The sequence below is a fragment of the Gracilinanus agilis genome, chromosome 4, assembly GCF_016433145.1.
Source record: "Gracilinanus agilis isolate LMUSP501 chromosome 4, AgileGrace, whole genome shotgun sequence".
In the NCBI taxonomy this organism is placed as follows: Eukaryota; Metazoa; Chordata; class Mammalia; order Didelphimorphia; family Didelphidae; genus Gracilinanus; species Gracilinanus agilis.
In genome coordinates, this window is record NC_058133.1 from 438,480,254 (window position 1) to 438,501,577 (window position 21,324).

At 45.4% G+C, this 21,324-nt stretch overlaps 1 protein-coding gene across 2 annotated transcripts; it reads left to right on the plus strand.

Annotated features, from left to right (window-relative positions):
- The first annotated feature begins 490 nt into the window (after window positions 1-490).
- PCP4L1 (Purkinje cell protein 4 like 1) lies at window positions 491-15,728 on the plus strand. 2 transcript variants are annotated; one of them, XM_044671983.1, is made up of 4 exons: window positions 491-729; window positions 3,809-3,946; window positions 13,451-13,505; window positions 14,170-15,728. In XM_044671983.1, exons 2-4 carry the CDS (start codon window positions 3,905-3,907, stop codon window positions 14,304-14,306), a joined length of 234 nt encoding a protein of 77 aa, XP_044527918.1. In that variant the 5' UTR covers window positions 491-729; window positions 3,809-3,904; the 3' UTR covers window positions 14,307-15,728. The 2 variants fall into 2 exon arrangements, with proteins under 2 accessions (XP_044527918.1, XP_044527919.1); XM_044671984.1 differs by lacking the exon at window positions 3,809-3,946.
- Window positions 15,729-21,324: the final 5,596 nt, after the last annotated feature.

The following is a 21,324-nucleotide window of genomic DNA, read 5'->3' on the forward strand; positions in this document are numbered from 1 at the left end:
ACAAGTTATTATCATAACAGAAAGACATTTGGTCTCAATTTTCTCCATTATTTTGCATGGAAACCCTTAGGAGTAATCATGGCTTCTCTTTCTCCTTTGCCCCCCTACCTGCATACATCAGCAAGATCCAGTGACATCTGTTGGATCTTCCTTTTCCAATCCATGCTCTCTTTCTCGACTTCCCATCACCCTTTGCTATTTCCCTCCCAACTTTTCCCTCCTGGTTTATTTCTCAAACACGCACTCCTCGTCTTCATCCCCTCTCCCCACCCCCCGCCCCCCCATTTCCCCCTCCTTCTCTCTCGCTTGTCTATCTTACCCTAGTTTGGAAATGCTGCAAACCACTAAGCCTTCTGCCATTGGCTGGGCCCTACTGTCAGTCTGCTGGCATAAAGCATCTCCATTGGCCAAGCCGGAGGTGGGTCCTGGGAGCTGGATATAAAACACGGGGCGGGCATCGCGGAGCCGCTTTGACAGGACAGCTCAGAAGGGGACAGCCGGCTGGGAACTAAAGGACTCCAAAACTGGGGTGCCAGGTACCCAAGAGCAAAGGTCCTTCTGCATTCTTTTCTCCTGTGTGCCCAGCACCACACGTCCCTCTCGCAGGCAGTTCCGTGAGTCAACCACCGACGGCCAACGGCTCCCTTAGACAAACACCGTCTCAGTTAGCCCCATTCACCTGCGGGTGCAGCTCCCCCAAGGCACCCCGTCCTGCCCGCCATGAGTGAGGTAAGCGCACTCGAGGAGGGTTGCCCCCGACTTTGCCCTGCTCTGGGGAGGGAGGAGGGTGAAGGCGAGGAGAAGGGGGGCTACTGCGGGAGGGGCACCCCGACAGGGACGCGTTGCGGGAATCCCCGTGGAGGCAGGGAAGCACCGATCCTCGAGACCCCCCTTCCTCCCTCCCACCTGCTCTCCTCTAGGAAGCCCAGAACCGCGAGGAAGAGGGTGACTTACCCCTTGTATCACTGGGATGTGAGCTCACTGCCAAGGGCGGGCAGGCGCTTTAGGGGCGATTGGAGTGCTGTGGGATGGGTGGGGGGATGGATTAGAGCTCAGAGTGGCAGCCTTCCCCATCCCCCGCCCCCCAAATCCCCTCAAGATACTCCCATTCTCCTACTCTCCATGCCTGGTTCCTGGGGTTATTCCTGGGCATCCCAGGTTCATTCCTTTCCCCTCCACTCTAAAGGATTCATCCCTCTTTTATTATTTATGCACTTCTCTGACAACCCTCCGCCCTCTTCCTTCCCTCCTTCCTCCTTCCCCCCACCCTCCTTCTCTTACCCTTCCCCAGTTCAAGAGACTTTTCCTTCTTTAGGAAAGAAAATGGGGTTGAGGGCATCCTTCTACTAGGGATAACTGGGGTCTAGGGAAGAGCTATTTGGTCATCTTTTAATAATATACCTTGGTGGGTAGTTTCCATAGTCTACTATGCAAAGGCAACCTATCTTGGGTGGAGATTGGGGTGGGGTGGGGGGATGAGGGTGGAGAAGTACCTTAAGTAGTATACATCCCTCCCTCTGCAGTGTTAGTCAATCGGTATGGCTGCCAGGGGAAGCCTCATTGGAAATGAGGGTGACCAGTCTCAACACAGTCATTTTACAGCATTCTGGTCTCAGACTAGTGTCCATGGGGGAGGCCCAGAGCTCTGACTTTGAGGAATGCCCCCCCAGTTGTCTTCTTGTGTTAACTTAAATGGTCCCAGATTCAGAAATCAGTGTTCTCTGCTAAAGTATAGCTATCTTGGGTAGTGACAGTTCCATCTTGCTTCTCAGTCCTGTTTTCTTCCCAGGGTATGGTTCTTCTCCCATTAGTGACTTGAGATTGTCAAGATTTGCAGAATTGGTTTCTGGATGTGAGTTAATCCCAACTTCTCAGCTAGATGTCAGAGACTTCTGTTTCTTTTCCCCCCTAGTTTAGAGATTTTGGAGAGCAGGAAGGGGAGAAATACTACAAATATTCCCAAGGTCACTTGTTTAGGAGTAGGGCCTTGGAGTCTTGATTCCCAATTGAAGACTCAGGTTATAATATAGACTTGCTCTACTCTCTCTTGCAGAAGGATACCATTCAGGGTGCTAATTAGTGCCAACCACAAAGTTTTCTTTGGTTGCCATGCCTACTAAGCTTATCTTAATCGATTTAGTCTAGGGGCCACTAGATGAATGGAAATGGTTTCAGCCCCCCAGCTGATTGCAACCATGACCAAAGGATGCTTTTCAGAGAGGGAGCAGGAAATGGACTAAAGCTACCTCCTCGGTTTGCCTCCAGCTTTGTAACTGAATACTAATATAAGAGCTGAGGTAACCTTAATATTTACTTAGTCCAACCCTTTTCCACCCCACCCCACCCCCATTTTGAGATGAGGAAAGTGACTCTAAGATCCCAGTGCCACAGCTAAAAAATGGTACATCTAGGACTTAAAAATCTGGCCTTTGAACTTACATTACATCATGCTTCCACCTTTAATAGGAATGCAAAGATTTTCTTCATTCTCCGTCCTTCATGGAGACCTGGGGTTGATCCTTCCTGGCAGTTTCTAAATCTGAAAGTTGCAACTCAAACTGCCCGTGGGAGCCTAAGATCTAAGAACTGTGGCTGCATGGAGCTAATGTGGTCAGCCTCTGCTGTTGTAGAGAGGGCACATTTCCTCCATGGGACACTGGTCTAGAGGATGGTATTTGCTGTAAGGTTTAGGTCCCAGAAAAATAATTTCAATGGTAGGAAAAACAACCTAATGTCCTGAGGGCGTCTAGGTCCTAGGGTGCTGGTGGTGGGGAGGTTGTACCCTGACTCAGCAGCTGAGTGTGATCTCAATCTGGTGGGTAGTGGAGTGGTAGGGGGTAGGATCTCAGGATACAGAATTAGCCATCACTGTGTTCAGTGCTTTTGGGTGTTCCCAGTCTGTTGAAATGAACTGTATCTAAATAACAATTTGGCTATTGAAACTGTCCTCTTTGGTATGGAATTGAGCCCAGCACTAGGGATGGATATTTATAAAAATCAAACTGCAAAAATGAGCCACCTGGGTGTGTACAGGGACAAGCTGACTCTGAAACTATTCCCCAAAGGGGTCCCTGCTTCCCAGAGGGTTCAGGCCCAGCCTGTTTTCTTCCTCTCCTTAAGATTATTGTGAAAATCGGAAGTGCTGACTGAAGGTCCGAAGCTCCAGGGAGACACCAAACTGCCTCAGTCTTTTTAGCCCATCCCTGCAGGCAGAAGTGCCCAGCTTGGGGAAGCCCTGGGTACCCTGCATCTTACGCAAGCTTTACCTCCTCCGCTTGTCCCTTTCCTTAACTCCAGGGAAGCTGCAGGAAATGGGAAGGTTTAGAATTCCCTTAGGAGATCCCCATTTCACCTGAAGAATCAGTGCCGGGAAACCCCTTTTAAGCCTTAACTAGCAGAAGCCAGAGGGGCTTAGGTTTGGGGGGTGGGGGCAAAGATACAGTGGGGATTACGGTCTGCTTCTGTTTTGTTTTCCGGTTTCTTTCTTATCATGTAGTACTGCAGCAATAGAGTTCCCTTTGAGTGTGTTCCTGTCTGCATGCGCATAAAGAGATGCTAGAGACTACTTTATGTATATTTACCCCTTCAAGTAGGGTTTGGTACCTAAGTGGGGAGGGGGATTAGGGAATCTGGTCTAGAAGCAGAAGGGCATTCAGTACATTTTATACAGTTTTATCTTCTATTTCAAGAAGAGGTGGGGATAAAATTTATCACAGGACCCTGGTTTCTTTCTGTAATCCCACTGTCATGCAATGAATCTAATTGCTTGAGGCATAATTCTGGTTCCTGCCTTTTTCTTCTTCCTCAGCTGCATCTGTGACCTAATGGAAGCATAGCTGCAGTCCCTTACTCCAATAGACTTTCTGCTGAAATGGGGCATATGGGTGTTTAGGTGACTACTCAGATGGGTCAAAGCCACCCTCCCCATGATGAAATTCCTGTCAAGGTAACACAATTCTGCTGTGACCTTTCCAGACCAGTAGGTTAGAAACCTGGTAGGGACCTGGAATGACCATATTTCTTAATAAATACTTGCTAATTGATTTTTTCTCCCTCTAATTGGCAGTTCCATTCCTTTTAGAGAAGTAATTCAGTGTTTTCTACTCTTGGATGGATAAGGAAAGAAAATGAGGCCTAGCTAGGTATTAAGTAATGCAGCCTATTAGAAGATTTGAGGCTAAGGACTAGAAGAACCTGGATTCAGTATTATTTCCTGAGGTTGGTATATTAAGCTGCCCCTCTGGTCTAGAAGAAATGGAGAATCCTACGGCCTAAAAAGATATCTCGTCACTTTCCAGTAAGATCAGCAAGCAGTCCATGGACTCTCAGAATTGGAGGGGACATGGGTGTGAGCGAGTCTCCAATGAGGCTGGTATGGGTAAAGTGATCATATTTCAGATGGCGGCTCAGGAACCAAAACTGATGAATTTTGCACTTGTAGCTTGGAGTGAGCTGTTGGTATTCACTAATGTAGTTAAGGGCGTTGGAGTTTGGTGGGGGGAATCCAGTAAAAAAATGGGAGTCAGAGAAGAGATTTTCACTCTTCATGTCCATTGGGAGAAGCAAGTGCAAGATTATCCTGGACCATAGAAATACCACTGTGTTCTGTCTTAAGAAAACCCTAATTAAAACTTGAATGAAAAGAACATAAATTAGGAAGTCATTTTATTTTATAAACGATATGCCACAGAGTTCTTTTAAATCATTTGTGTCACTAGCATATTTAAACTGAATTGATTTACATGCATTTTTTTCAGGAAAATAATTTTTTATGTCCTCCACTGAAGTCTTACTTTCATGATTCATAGTGACCCCTGGGTTCTTGAAGGCAAATACCAGTGAATTGTAAGCTCTGGCAGGTCCTGCCAAGATGAAAAGGCTCTGAGTACATGCCTGGCAATGAAACATGGGTCTCTCATCCAAGGACCAGTCTAGCTAAGTGCTGAGAGGCTTGTTGCCAGAAAGTTGGCCACCAGGTGATGCATATTTTGGCCCTAGCACTTCATGAAGACTCATCTGTTAAGGTGTTGATGGCGTTCCCACATTGACAAAATCACAGATCTTTTGAAATAACGTGTACATTTATATACGAAACACAGAAAGGATGAGAAAAATCAAGTTAACTTTTGCAAATAGAGGGAAAGAAGTTTATCATGGGTGATAAGAGGAATTGATGGGATGGAGACCCGCTGTTTAAATCAATTTTTGTCCATTTTTTCATGCTTGATGTCTAGTCACTTTAGTGAGAGGCCATGCTGGTTGACAGATGCAATGCAGGTATGGAGATTGTTAACTGGTAGAAAGGGGTTTTTAGGGCTTTTTGTATTATGGTGATTTCCATTACAATACTTAGCCCATGTGGGTGTGAGAGTCAGTAGGATAATAGATAAGAAATGCCTTTTACCATTTAAAGCACTAAATAACTGTAAGGTGGTGGTTATTATTGGTATTATCCATACTATTACCACTATTACCTTAGCCTCTGGAGCTTATCAGAAACAGCTGCTACTACTGCATTGCAGAGAGGATTGATAGTATGAATTTCTTAATACATAGCTATCTGCTTTTAGCCCTGAGCAACTGTTGGGTTCAGTGGATGTTGGGGATAGGACTGTTGGCTCAGGTTTGAATATTTAGTTCTTGACTCAAAGGCATATTGTTTCCACATCAAGTTCATAAAAGCCTTGGGAGGAGAAATGTGAGAGGAATAGAGGATAGAGAATCTGCTGAGTTAGTCTGTGACAAAAAGCAAAGTCTTAGAAACTACCAAACCCTAAGTATGTAGTTTCTAGCATCCATGCTTCTGTACTACTTCTTAAACTGAGAGGTTTTACCCCAAATCATTCTTTAGGGGTGACAAATAATGTTTTCCCCCTTCCTTTAGTTGTCTAGGAGACCTAGATCTTAAGGAAATCTTAAATCCCTTTCTTTGTAGTACCTAGGCTTAGGCTCTCCTATTTGGTTTTCCTAGGAGCAGGGCAGGAGTCTTGTAAGCACATTATTAGAAAGTCATGTGGATGTCACATTTCTCTTTTCCCCTAGGGTGACTCCAGAGGTGATGCCCACCTGGGTTTCCTGGTCCTCTGTCTAGTGAAAAAAGATATCAGGGCTGATTATGCCCACTTACCGCCACTGTCCATGACACCTTTCTCCTCCCACACTAACCCCTCCCGCTGAGTGCTTGCTTGTTAGGCTGTGGGGGGACTAATACGTTTATTTTGAGTCATTAACACCATGGGTGGGATGCACACCGAAGATTATAGTAATAAATGGTGCCTTGGCACTACTCTTCCCCCCAGTGTGCGGTGAAGGCACAGCCTTGAGCTGTGTGCAGTGTGCTACAAATAACCACTCATTAAACCATTGCAGCCTAAGCTGGGGGAATTGGGGCTGGGGCTGTTGACTCACTGCATGTGGTGAGCTGGCTCGGGTCAATCAGTTCTGACTTTGGCTCTGAGTGAGGGTGAGGTGGAGGGGAGGGGGGGGGTCTGCTATTCCAGGATTCAGGGGGAGGGATTGCTGGATGTGGGACCCAGGTTGGCTGGAAATCAAAATTATGGAGTCTCCCTTCTTTGTTCTTGGAGGGCCCTGGGAAATAGGTTTCTGGCATTCTTTGAAGGATTTGTGATGAATAACGATGAGGAATACCTGAGTTCTTTTTCTGATTCTCATTATCTGATGGGGTGACCTTGAGCAAGTATTTCTTGTTCTAGCTGTGTGAGGACTACAGCTGGATCCTATTCTGAAGTGAATGCAGTTCCAGAAATGCCTCCAAAACACAAGTATGGAAGAGCCTGCCAAGGGCACTTGGGAATCACAGAAAACTTTCCCTCCTTTGGCAGTGCCTTCTAACTGACAGCAGGGCACAGAACACAGTCAGGGAAGAGCTAGTATTGGGGCTGAAGCCCCAGTTTGCCCTAGGGGTTTGGAACCTGGGCCCATTAACTCCCTGGCTCCCTCTAGTCTTTGCCTGCTTAGGTTGAGGACCATATCCAATCTTGGTCTGTTTAAAAGAAGAAGCCCCCTTTAGGATTCCCTGCTGCCAATCTGCAGGCACATGTTCCAGTTAGCATGTAAGCCTGAGCACTGTGCTTGGTATCATGGGCAAGAAGCTATGTATGCATTCAGGCTGTGTTTGTATATAGCCATATTGAGGATGCAGTGCAGAGAGATACCTATGCAGAAGAGGTCAGGCTTTTGTTCCTGCCAGTCGGTGCCCAGGACACCCTGCTGATTTCTCTTTAAGGGGGCCAGTGAGATGAGCACCGTGCAGTTCACCACTCCTGAGATGAATCGCAACTTGCTGTTTGGAGCAGAGAGGGTGACACTATCTTGCCTGTTCTGGTGGCAGTGGTTGCTGTGGCAACACCATTAAAAATGAAAGGGAGATGAAAGGAGGAAGAAGGGGAGGGGCTTTAGGAAGGGGTGGGCTGAGCCTGAGTCTCTAGGAGCTGATACCCAGGGTTATGGGGATCTGACCACAGCAACAAGAAAACCACCCCCAAGATTCTTGTGCCTTGGATTTCCCTAAAGCTGCTTCCTGCTTCCTTTTGAAGAAAGGTGTGAAGGCAAGGGTCTGGGGCTTTCCAAAACCCCTAGCTCTCCAGGGACTTCTACCCTACCAGGGGGAATATTTCATTCCCAAACAGTGACTTTACTCCTAGACAAACACAGTCCTTGATAAATAACTTAAATGCTAGGATGTCCAAAGCCTGACTTCCAGTCTGGTCCTACAGGCTCCAAACCTTAAACTCCTCTACAAAGTGCTGTACACTGTTTCGAGCAGGTCTCGCACCCCCTTTTCACAAAATCATTGTCATTTCTTTCTTGAATCCCATTACTTGCCATGGTGTGCAGTAAACATATTTTGGGTTGGTTCTGAGAAGTCCCAGGAAGATGTGCAAGCCTGAAGGTTTAGAGTTGCTACAGAGGATATTCCCCCTCTCTCCCTCCCTAAGACAGTTATATTCTCCTGTGCGGGAGAGTTGGAACCATCCTGATGATTTTCTAGTTAAAAACTCCAGAATGAGGATGTTTTGGAATTCTTGGATATCTGTGACATTCTGGAGATCATGATTCCTGGGATAAGCACATACTAATCGGGAGATCCCTCTAGGTATTCCTGTAGTGGAGAGTAGGTCTCTGGGTCTCCCATTCTTCACCCCTACTTCCAATTCAGAAGGTCTAGGGGTTCCCTCTCACCAATTAGCTTAAATTGGGATATTCTATGGCAACCTGTTTTGGCTTTAATGCCCTTAAAGGACTACAGGCACCCTACTAGCTTGTATTCCATGTATCTGTGAATTTAAAACCTACTTTAGTAAGAGAAGAGACTAGAAAAAAGTGTTCACCTTTCCCTTGGTTAGCTTCCCTTTTCAAGGTCATCCACTGAAGTGACGGGAACCATTCTTTTGGTCCTCCTTCTCCCCTTCATAATAGCTTTAGAACTGACAACAGAATAAGGCTTCCCAGCTCTCAGAAAGCAAATTCCATGCCAGACACTCAGCTCAGGTGGGCTGACTGGTGAGATAGGACTAAACCGGTTTTTGGACCTTATAGGAACTAAGACCTCCTTCTATGTGAGATAGCTAGAATGCCTTTATGAACTAGTTAACTGGCATGTATGATGCTAAGAGGAGACAAAGAGAGCAAATGTGTGCCCATTTTCAATTGTTGGGAGGTAGGAAATAAACGGGAACATCTAATTTTGGTGAAAGCAAGAACAGGTATGGGGGTTTGGGGATAGAAGTACATGGAGGCTGGTGCTGTCATCTTGTCTCTCTGTGAAACATCTTGAACCAAGATATGTGGATAGGTTAGAAGAAATAGCACCTGAGACAGTAGGCCAGCCACTTCCTTTCTTTTGCTTCTGCTCCTTGTTTGGACACATTCTCATGTGAGAGTCCATGCAAGCAGAGGAAAATAAAGTTGCCCCTAGGGAATTGGCAACTCGAGCTTGGCTGATGGAATGGAACATGGTAGCATACTAGGCCCTGAGTTGAGGAAGACAGGAAGGCAGGGAGCCTAGGAGAGATGGGCTCCATTGGGAGAAGGTTGGCTGGGACTGATGGCTCTCCAGGGTAGAGGTTCTGTTGCTAATAAGTAAGTAGGTGTTGGGCGGGAGAGAGGAGGAAGGATGGAGAATGAATAGCATTTGGTACTCTGTGGGCAGGGAGGCTCTTCTCAGTCAAGCTTTGAGTTCAATGCTCACCAGGTAACACCTTCACTGCTGTGAAACCTTGGGGCAGCAGGCTGGGAGTGAGGAGGTGATGGAGAGATTTAAGCTGAAAGGCTTAACAGCTCTAGAGGCCAGGGAGCTAGGCAGCATGGATAGAGAGGATTGCTAGATGGCCTTTGAGAGTCAGAGCTTGAACAGAGATCCTAACTAAACTTCAAGTACTATGTTAGAGCTTCCTGGAACTGAGGGAACTGCTTTGTTTGGGACCCCCTTCCCAAATCCTCAGCTTTTTGCCCTCACCCTAGGCAGATAGACCTCCCTAAAGCGTATGTTGCTAATTTGCTCCCTGTGGATATGGAGGAAAAATTGAGCTGTAGAAGAAAAGGCTTTGGGAATAACCCTTTAGCTCTTTATGGGGTAGCAGTTGGGGTGGGGGTGGGGGGTAGGAGGGAGGCAAAATCTCTAGGACTTTTTTACAATTCAAGGCTTGCCCTGCCTTGTGGTAGGAATATTTAATAAAGTAGTCAAGTTTAACCCCCCAACACACACACACACACACACACACACACACACACACACACACACACACACACAGAGTTTTCTATGCCCCAGAAGAGGACAGAATTTCATTAGTCCTAACTGTTCCATATTATTTCTGGCTACAGAAGAGTTTGGTCTTAGTTGAAAAAGGTGGTACAAATCTTGAGGGGTTTGGGAAGAAAATTTGTAACCTATTTATGACTAGAATGGTAGGTAATTAAGCATAGATCCTAGGACATAAACCTGACACCCTAATGGCTCTGTCATTTGTGTGTGGAGTACAGATAAAGGGTGTGAAGCCCCTAGCTTTCCTGTAGAAGTCCTTCTGTGCCTCATTCATTTTGTTTGGCTACAAAAAAGTGGATCCAGAGAGGCCAGGTGTACCCCATGCCACCGGCTCTAGTTGAGAGGTGGAAGTGTCAGAGGATGGGGCAGTCTGCCCCATTATGGTAATAGGAACCCCAGAATAGAGTACTTCCTAGGATAAAGCAAAAACAGAAAAAAGGGTGTGCTCGGGGGCAGGTCCTAATAGACTACAAATCATAGTATGACTAGAGGACCAAGATGGATGGAATAAAGAGACCTCCCCAAGATAGCATTAGGAGTGTGTGCCTTGGGGGTAGGAGTTGTTCCTAAGGCCTTATTCCCTTGGGGTGGTTAAACATCCTGTCATGTTAGCTCTACTGGATGTTGGGGGAGGAGAAAGGGAAGACAAATTTGTTTATCTTAGGTGAATATTCTTGGCTTTTGGAAAATAAGGTTGAGTGCCAGGGGGGATGCCTGGGGAGCTGGAGGGGAAAGTAGTAAAGGGCGGAGAACCAGAAAGAGGGTAGAAGCTGGCAGCTCCTGACCCTTTCCCCCTCCCCCTCCCGCTGGAAACCTAAGAAAAACAAATCAAAAATACAACTAAATCGAGAAAAAGAGCGGCTATTCTGAGAGCTAAGTGTCGAGGGTTGGGGACGGGGAGAGGAAGGAAAGGAGGGAGAGATCCCAGGGAGGGTCACAGGCGCAGGATCATTGGAGTGCTTTCCAGCTGGAGGTAGGGGCCATGAGGAATTCCCTGGATCTTCTGTGGGGAATGGGAGTACTGGGAAATGGTCCAGCAGAAGCCCCTGACTATCTGCTTTGTAGGCTGTAGGTTCTTTACAATTTCAGCCAAATTGGAGCTGGGAGTCCCCATGAGGCCAGACGGCTGTTGAGCTGTGGCTTCATTCCAGAGGCAGTAATCTCAGGAGAGATTCAGAAAGGGAGGGAGGGGAGGAGGAGAGAAGGAGGGTCCTATATAGCTCAGTCCTGACATACATCCATGTTTAGAGAAACCTCAAGGACAGCCAATATGAGTTAAGAAAGAAAGAGAGATGAAATTGGGCCACATTGCAGAGAGGCCCTTCCTGGGCCTCAGAGCTGGGGTTCAGGTTATTGTCACAAGTAAACACTGGGGTGAGAGAAGGGAGTGATGGGGATGGAGGGATTATGGGGAACAGGCTCAGTGGTAGGTAATTGGATAATGGCTGAAGCAAAGATCAGGGCTCGGGATTTACTGGCAACGGGGAGAATGGCATAGAAGAGTCAGCATGGGAATTTTCTCCTCTCCTTAGTTCCCTCATTCTGCTCATCTTGGGGGGCTTGATGACCCTGTCTCTGTCGCCCCTTTACCTGAGCTGCGTCAGCCTCTCGATGCATGCATAGACCCGGGTACTGGAGGAATGCCAGCATGGGGAGCATTGCCAGAGCTTGACTATTGTTAGCCCTCTGGATTGGGGACACATGAAAACAATTTGCTTTCAGGGTTGGCTCTAAGGACTGACCCAGAAGGAGGAAGGAGGGGAAGGAAGGAGGGACACAGAAGTGCTAGATGTAAAGTTGGAGGGCCAGGGTTCAAATCCTGATTCAGCTCTTCACCCCTCTGGTCTTCTTTTCCCTTTTGTAAAATAAAAAGATTACAGAAAGCTGCCCCCCCCCAAGCTCCAAATCAATAGCAATACATGGAATTTTGGCTCTGCTTCCTTAGGGGGTCCTCTCATGTTGGATCCTCCTTCAGTAAGAAAAAGAAAGGAAGAAACCCCTTGTGGACCCAAGGATCACAGTGTAGAAAATGGGGCTACTATGGAGGATTTTTGTTGGAAGGGCCCCCAAAACCATTTTTGGGGAGAGTGTTGAGGGTGGAGAGGGTGGAAAGGGAACAAAGGCTTTAGCTTCTGCCGTTTCGTCCTTAGTTGGGGGCATATATGTGAGTAAAATTTATTCTCTGGTACAAGAGATGGAGAAGAGCCTCAACAGAAGAGATCTTAGAAATCGTCTGGTCTAAGGCTCCTCATCAGTGACTCACGCCTTGAAGTTTTAAGTGATTTGCCCAAGGTCTTACAGCTTAGTTACAGAGTCATGATTCAAGTTCACTGTTCTCTGACTCCAAACTTTGTGCTGAGAGGCTTCAAAACCAGGAAGTCTTGGGTTCAAGTTCCTCCTTTGGCAGATACTGTATAATCCTAGGCTAATTACTTAACTTCTTTACCTGGAGACACTGTATGAAGCACTCCACATCCATAGACTACCACCTAGCCTAAGAAAGGATGGAGATATATTTCTTCATTTCTTGGTGGGGGACCCACCAGCAGGATTGGTTATTATAACTATATAACAGTCATCCTTGTTCTAGTATGGTTTTTGGTTACACTATTGTAGTTAGTAAGTGGCCAAAAGATAATGAACAAAAAAATGGTTCTCAAAAGAATTATAAACTATTAACCATATGAAAGACTGTTCTAAATCATCATTTAGGGAAATGGCAAATTAATAGAATTCTGAAGTTTGACTTTGCTAACACCAAACTGGCAAAGATGAAATATTTAAATAGTCACTGATGGAGAAACTATGACAGACACATGAATACACTATTGAAATAGTCTATTCTGGAAAATAATCTGGAATTATACAAAAAGAGTGACTGAATAACTTGTTCATACCCTTTGATCCAGAGACCCCACTTTCCCAGCACTTCTTTGTGGTAGCACACAACTGGAAATAAAGTGGGTGCCCAATGATAGGGATATGGCCATGCATTATCATTTTATAGAGGGGAAATCTGAAGCCCAAGGAAGGCAAGTGACTTGCCCTTAGTCACAAGACAAATGGCAAAGGCAATACCCAAATACATAGTTTGCGCTCTCGCTCTCTCTCTCTCTCTCTCTCTCTCTCTCTCTCTCTCTCTCTCTCTCTTTGCTTTTAACAAATAGCCACTAGCTCATTTTCAAAAGTTTTTTCCATGAAAAAGTATAACTTTGCTAAATTTTATTCCCTTTTATGTAAAAGAAGCAAAAAAAAAAAAAAAAACCCAAAACAAGAACACCTAACTATGCACATGATGTAACCAGATGCTCTTGAAAGTATTCCACTTAGTAGGAACTCTGTTTCTAATTCTTCATATGGTCAGAATTGAATATTACCACATCTGCTTAAAATTTTCTTTTGTGTCCTTGTGACTATTAAGGCTTTATTGAATGAAGTTTATGTTAATATCCTTTTCAAAGCACCCTAATAATTCTAAAAGGAAACAGTACTGAAGATTTCTGCAGTAGGATTACAGCTCTTATTCCAAACCCCACACTTGAGGGCATTGTAGTTGGACTAAGGAGAATTAGAAAGTATGGGGGCCTAAAAAGGAGGGCTACTTCTCACTTCCACTTGTGTATCCTTTTCTAAGGAGCTCTTTGATTCCTCTCATTTTTTCCTCAGCTCAGTACCAGTGAGTCTCCAAAAACCAAGCAGGCATCTGGTCCAGAAGAAAAAGGTAAGTAGGATTGGACTGAGCAGTTTTCCAGGCAGTGGGATCAAAGGGATATGTATTGTTAGTTTAGAAACTCCTAAAAACAGCTGGGCATGGGATTATAGGGTGAGTTAAGAACAGAAGCTGGCTCTACCAGTGAGTTCACAGGCATTTGGATATATAAAAGGACTTTCTAGGCTAGAGGAATCACTTCTAACTTCTATTCCTCAAGCTGTATTCCCACAGCCCAAGGAAGGAAACTTCTTTACCTTTTAACATCAAGCATTAGTTTTGGGATTAAATCAGAGATGGAGTCAAAACAGTAAGAAGGAATTGTTTAATGCCTTATCCATCAATGCAGGAACTTAAGGGGAATTCTCAGGTAGAAGATTCAGAAGAAGAAAAGGTGGTGCTTTTGGCCATGTAGAACATATAGTGCCTGATGTTCCTTTGTCTTGGTCTTGAAGTAGGGAGGCTCCTCCAGGCACATCACGGATGGTCCAGTCTGCAATCCAAGTGCTTTGTTTCCATTCATGAAGTAGTATTATTAATCAGGAAACTCTAGACCTGGGAGGGCTGGGGAACCCTGGAGCCCAGTAAAATAGGGGATTTTAACTATCTGTTGGTTTCTGGAAGGAAAAAAATGGCACTGCTAAACTTACCCGGGGGTCCTCCTTACTGTCTACAGAGAAAACGGATGCCAAGAAGGGTGAGGAAGAAGAAATTGACATTGATTTGACTGCACCCGAGACAGAAAAAGCTGCACTTGCCATTCAGGGCAAGTTCCGCCGGTTCCAGAAAAGAAAAAAAGATCCCAGCTCCTGAGCCACCAGCCTGGCCCTTTGTCCTAGTTTCCCTTTTCCCTTGCACCTTTTTCCATAGTCCCTGATTCTTCTGTATTCTTCTGTTCCTACTTTCTCCATCCTGTCCCTGAGGCAATATCAACCCTCAGAATTGCCCCTGCCTCAGCCATTAGGGTGGCATAGCTGTAAGGGACTTGTGGAAGTAAAGGATCCAGTTAGCGACCACTTACCTAAGAGTGAACCAATCTCTCCCTGAAGATAATGACCCTCCTACTTTGTGTCTAGGCAGTATGCCAGAGACTGGCTAGGAGTGGCTCTGGTGGGAAACAAGCAGCTCTGAGGCTGAGTAATGGACCCCCCTGTCCACAAGGAAAATTGATGCCCAACATGCCCTCCTTGTCCACCATGACTAACACCACCATGAAGTTAATGACAAAGAGATTGACATGGATATGACAGCACCTGAGACAGAAAGAGCTGCGATTGCCATCCAGGGCAGGTTTTGAGACTATCAGAAAAAAAAAAAAAGTTCCGCCTAAGCTGCCAGCCTTGTCATTTGCCTGTTACCACCTCCCCCTGCACAGATCCTGATCCCATGTATCTTGGTTTCTCTCTTCTACTAACCTGTGAGGCACAGCTGTAAACCCTTGTAATATCCTCTGTCCCCATTACCATAGTAGCAAAGCTCTAAGGAGCCTGAGAAAGCCAATCTCTCCTGTGTGAATAGTACTCAGTAGCAAGGTCCCATGTCAGTGACTAGGGGCAGGGCAGGAGGTGATAGACCCTTGGGCAATTAAAGCAGAGCAAAGGCTTCAGAGAGTGTTTGGGGGCAGTTTCTATCACATGCTAAACTTAGAGGTTAGGTAACATTACCTTACAGATTTCTATGTCCCTCTTCCCAACTTCCTCTTATGAGCTGAGCCACAGCAAGTACTAGAGCCTTCCCTTTCCACATCCCCTTGTCAGATTAAACAGTTTATCACATTAGTGCATGCTGGGTAGATTAGAATTTCAGGGAAGGAAGATGGGGAGTAGTAAAGGCAAAAAAAGTTCTCTCATTTCTCCCTATACCTCCCACCCAACCACCATTCTCTAAAGACAGGGAAATGAGAACGTTAGAGAAGCTCAAAGATGAGGGGGAAGGCAGAAAGTGGAGGAATGGGATTAGGATAGATTAAGAGTGAAAGGATATTGAGAGGCAGGAATGAAAGAGCAGTGAGGGGTTTCTGAAGCCTTGAGATAATGCCCAGTTGAGTGCCCTCTATGAAAAATATCTTTGGGCTCCAACAAGCCTCCCCATCCATATGCCCTGCCTTTGGTCTCCTGAACCCAGTGTCTTCACCTTTCCTCCAATCTCCATCTGTCCCACTGGGAGGCAGGGAAGAAATAACTGATCCTCCTCCCAAGGTTTTAGCATGTTTAATAAAAACCTCGAGTGAGTTTGTTTCTGTCTACTTTTTTGGGGGGGGAGCAGAGTTGTGGGATAAGGAAGTTGGGCTAAAATGGCCACACGGTGGCCTTGGATAGAGTGGTGTGGTCTCCTTGGAATCCAGGTGAGTGGTTTTCCATTGTTCCAGGCCCCAAATAGGGACTCTTGACAGGAAAAATTGCTTCATTAGTTTTCAATAAGACCCTAATTCTCCCATAAATCTCTCCCACCTCTACCTTCCCACCCACCAACCTTGCTCTCACCTTGATTAACCTCTTCAAGTTTCTTTGTCTGCTAGTGCCACCTCCCCCGCCAGGCACCTGCACTGCTCTCCCATCACCCTTCCTCCTCCTCTGATCTTAGAAGTTAGTGCATACTCCTCTCTTGAGAACAAACCTCAAATGAATTGTCCCTCTCTTCCTTCTTTGTTATTTCAAATTGGGGTGGGGGTAATGACATTACCAGGGGGTCAGAAACAAGGGGAAATCATACTGTAAATGAGTTCTGTATATAACAAAATGATAATAACCTTCAGTTCAGCTTACAGTTGCTGATTAATGATACATGGCATGAGAAATCCAAAGCCCTCTTTAGGGAACTCTGGTTCAGGGAAGCCAGGCTCCGAGAGCAGAATTACACATTCCATTCTCTTGATTGAGTGGCTCTGGCTACTGTGACTAACCTGAGTGTTAGAGACTGGCTTCTTTCCCCATACCAAGCCTGGTCCTCCAGGATCGAGTCCAATCAGCATCTTTTTAGGGGTCCCCAGACACTAGGAAAGCTCTACATCCCATCATGTAGAAATTGTAGGGATACGTGGCAAATAGGAATAGAGCGAGAGAGTTCCTATGGTCCATACCCAGAGGTTTATCTATCTGGCACTGTTCAGGGTAACAAGTCAGGATTCAGGACCACCAAAGGACAGGTACTGGCCATGGAAGAAAAGGAAGTATCAGTTCTAAGGAGGATGTGGCCAGTGGGAGCTCTGCTAGCTCCCTACGTGCCTTTGTAAAGTATTTGTTGTTGGCCCTGATATTCTTCTTGAGGATACAAGTGTGGCATCTGGAACCATATTTGATACTTAGAAGACACAGTCATAAACTAGTGCCATTTCCTCCTGGCATTTCAAATAGAAGAGGAAAAGGCATGTCCTTGCCATTTCTGACTCCATTTCTATTTGCATTATGGTCATCTCAGTACCCACTTTGATTATTCCCTATCCTGTGTGAAGTATGGTAAAGCCTAATTGCTAGCACTTTAGGCAGAAGATAGACATTAATTGTTGATGTGACTTGTACTTCCTTTTAGGGATTTGAAGTGAAGATAGTATCCCTGTTTTGTTTTGTGTTTGTTTTTTTTGTCTCTGTGGTGTCTCCCGTTTCTGGGCCAGTTGATAGGAGATGGAAGTTAGTTATTGCAATGCTTTTTATTTGGGCACTGAAGTAAAAGTGATGCTCCCTGTTTCCTGGAGGTTTCCTTTCACAGATACTATCGCTTGGAGGATGCTTCCTTGTGTGTGTGTGTTTTTTTAAACCCTTACATTCCATCTTTGGTAAGGCAATTGGAGCCAAGTGACTTGCCTAGGGTCACATAGCTAGGATGTGTCTGAGGCCAGACTTGAACCCAGGTCCTCCCAACTACAGGCCTGGCTCTCTTAACACTGGTCCACCTAGCTGCCCCTTGCTTGTTTCTTTTTACCTTGTTGGTTAGGGACACCCTGCCAAAGGTATCTATCCTAAGGACCATTTTCAGCTGTTCTTGGAAGTCCCAACTAGTGGTCCTTACCTTGTTCCTCTTTGTCAAGAGGGCAAAATGGCTGCTGGGTTGTTGGGGTTTTTTGCATCTTCAGTGGTTACCAAGGAAGTTTTTTACCTTACCTTTAATCATTGGTAGCTCTCCAAAGGCTAAGACTCCTATCTCTGCCCCAGCAATAGTTTCTGTAGTGGCCTTGAGGATCATCCTCCAGATGCCAGGCTCAAGGTGGCAGGCTTATCAAGAACCATAAGATATTTGACACATTGGTGCTCTCCCAAGTAGGAGGCTTGGCAGAAGAGGCAGGTCTGCCACACGTAGCAACAGCATTGGCAATAGTTTGAATTCTCGGATGAAGAAAACATCACGTTGTCACAGAAAAACTGGCGCGACCTTTTCAGGTACTCTAAAGGTACATGGATGGTAGAGCCGCAGTTCCAGTCATAACATGTACAAGTCGAGGCTGAGGCACAAGCTTATGGGATATCCATGCATATGTCCAAAGTCTATTTTTGCTGGCAAAAATCTTGGAGCAAAGTTGGTGGTTGTGAAGGATAGTTTTACAAGCAGAGGTACAGGGTGAGGGCAGTGGAAACAGGCTTATGATTGTTTTCCTGAGGAAATGGGCTCTTCTTGGTAGATAGGAGGGAGTCAGTGAAACAGCATCCACAGGTATAGCAAGCAGAAATGGTGTCCTGAGTGTGCAACCATTTGTGCCTTTGCATGTTGCTGTGGTTACTGAATTCATGGTTGCAGGGAGGACAAAGGAACACCTAGGGTGGCTTGCTGGCCCTCTGCTTTTCAAATTGATTCCTTCTTTCTAGAATCTGCTGCTGCTACTTAAGAAGCTTGTCTTTCTCTTGCTATAAATCTACCTTCTTTCACTTCTACTTCCTGTGTCTATATCTCTGCTGCTTTTGCCACTGGCGCCCAGTGCTTTTTGGGCATCCTCTATGGGGATAGCCACTTGAGCTTTGCAGTTTTTATTGGTCCTTCAAGCCTTTCTCTAATGCCCTTTCTTTCTGTTGCCTCTTCTAGGACTGCCCTCCGTGGAAAGAGACTTCCTTCCCACCATTATCCCCTTCCTTCTCTGACTAGTCTTGAGCTGATCCACTTTCTGACCAGCTGGCTTCATCCTCACCACCAGACCTGTAGCACGTAGGCTATTTCCTATTCTAAAAATGACAGGATTGAGGGTAGTGGGGGCCAGGCTCCAGTTTTCTGAAGCAGGAAGAATCAGGCTTTGTTCAGGGAAGCCAGGGTAATGCATTTGTTTGTCTTGTTGCTGGGATGTCGATAGAGGAAGAGGCTTAGTTCACATAGACAATGAAACAGAGCATTCCTCACTATAACCCTTGGCTCCAGATCTATGGATTCCTAGTTTGGTCCCTTACCTGGCCCTGAAGGCATTTTTATCATTCCCAAAGACCTGAAGCCTCTCCAATTCCGCTATGGTTTGAGGTAGGTAAACTGCCAACAAAGGCAGGGCCAGGGTTCCTAATCATCTGCTCCATCTATGCCCTCTAATACCATGACCTCACTAACCTCCCTTTCCTGCCCACTCTCTTTTGGTCCTTGGATCACATCAGAACGGATTCCACAAGTATTAGCTGAACCCAAGGTCTAACTGAGTCCTTAGCCTCTGCTTTCTTTTAAGGAGCTGGTATAGTCAGATGGGAGTCCAACCAGTTTGGCTCTCATTTATTCACTGAACAAGAATTAAGTTCCTAGTATGAAAGTACAAGATATTCTACTAGTTCTATTAATATGAAAAATGATAAAGGCTGGTATAAGTATATATAAATTAGTATTTTAATTAAAGCCATGTTGATAGATAAAGTTATCAGACCACGCGCTTGTAAGCATTCAAAACTGCCGCCTCCATTACTGTCTCCAGTCTGCTGGCCAAGAGACCACTCCCTCCCAACCCAGGAGATTTAAGCTCTTCCCTGGGTCAAGACGTAGGCCTTCCCAAGCCCAAAGACCCAGAAACGGAAACCAGTTGGACCATGTTGGATCACGGGAAATGTAGTTTTGCTACATTTCCCTTGTCCATAGAAATATATACACTTTTAGATGGCATTCCCAAATTTCACTTTTACAATTCCCCGTGAGGTCCGGCAAAAAAAAAGGTTAGTCCTTTTTTCTTCGCTGGACCTGTAAAAATAACAACTTCTAAATTTTTCAGGAATTTGGGGATAAAAGAAATAGATGAACAAATGGTTAAAATTAGCCGCATTGACAAAAACCCAATTTGGGGCTGTCCCCCACTGGCATAACAGTTCTAAGGATGTAAAGACAAAAACAATGTCCTTGCTCCTCTGGAATTTACAATGTAGAGCGGAAATATATCCTTTATACACTCAGCTTCTCTAGTTCTTTGGTTCTAGAATGGTGATGGCAAACCTATGACATACATGTCAGCACTGACACACGTAGCCATTTTCGATGACATACTGCCTCATGCAGTTGCATACAGAGAAGTATGGGGCCACATGCCGAGGATGAAACATAGTGTAGTGCAGACACTCTGTGCCCAATAGATGACAATTCTACCTATATTAATTTACCTTTTTTGGTTTATTAAATACAGTTATATATTACAATTATACATTTTTGCCATTTAAATTACAAATATTGTGAAATTATGGTGTTTTTTTCTCAAAGTGACACACCACCCAAGTTATGCTGGGTTTTTTGGTGAATTTTGACACACCAAGCTCAAAAGTTTGCCCATCACTGTTCTAGAATCATGATCAAACTGCCATTGTGCCCAGGAAGAGTGACCTCTCTCCCAGACTAAAGTACCCTTCCTCAGACATCATTTTCCTATTAGAACATAAGCTTCTGGAGGACCAGATTGTCTTGGCTTTTGATTTGTATCCCTGGTACTTAGCAGTTCTTGGCACAAGGTAAACACTTAAGACAATGCTTTTTCATTAATTTATTTATCGCAGTTCCATACAATGTATGTGCAGAAAATTTTCAAGAGGAAGAGACAAGGGCTAATAATTAGGGGATCCAGAAAGTTCTGTTGGTAGCCATTTGTAGGAGGCTATGTGGTAGGTTGTGGATCTGTCTGAAGCCCAACTGGGATCCCAGTTGAGGAAAGACTTATAGGCAGAATGTAAGGAAAACGAACCTGGGACAATGCTGAACTAAAGTCCTGGAATAAAGGATAGATAAGAGGTTGAAGCCCCTGCTATTAGGGGCTCATTCCAGCCCCCACCTCCCCAGAGCTTCTGCCTCTCTTGTGTTTTTGTACCCGTAACCTTTATAAAGTTTATCCCAGAATGGGGAAATGGATTCTAGGGATAAGAATCTCAGTCCCTGGTCTCCATGGTTCTGTAGGTGGGGGTGTGGGGTGTAGGGGTTGGGGTGAGGAGGGAGGCAGTTTACCGTAGAGCAGGGTGAGAAATAGGGCCATAAGCCAAAAGCTACTTAGATGCCAGCTGAGCTACAGAGAAAAAGGACAAAGGAATGGTGGGGGTGGTGAGGGGTTCAGAACAGATTATACTGGAGGAAATTAAGCGTCCTCCCTTTTCTAGATTTCCACAGCCTTCGTTTGTTCTTCTATTGCTTTCCTTACTATAGAATCTTCCCCTTGCCCCCACCCTTGCCTCCCTAAGCCTAGGTCTTTCAGGAGGTAAGAGTAGAGTTAGACCTGGAACCCTGCCATTTTAGGGGACTAACTCCTGGAGAAAAGGGGGTAAGCCTATTTACCTTTGGATGATCCATCCAAACCTGGTCAATTCTAGTCGAGGTGAGAGGTAGGGTCTCATTAGGTTGCTTGGCCTTACACCAAAATGAAAGTCTACCAAAAAGGAAGATTTTCCTAGTGTTTCTGGACATTCTTCTC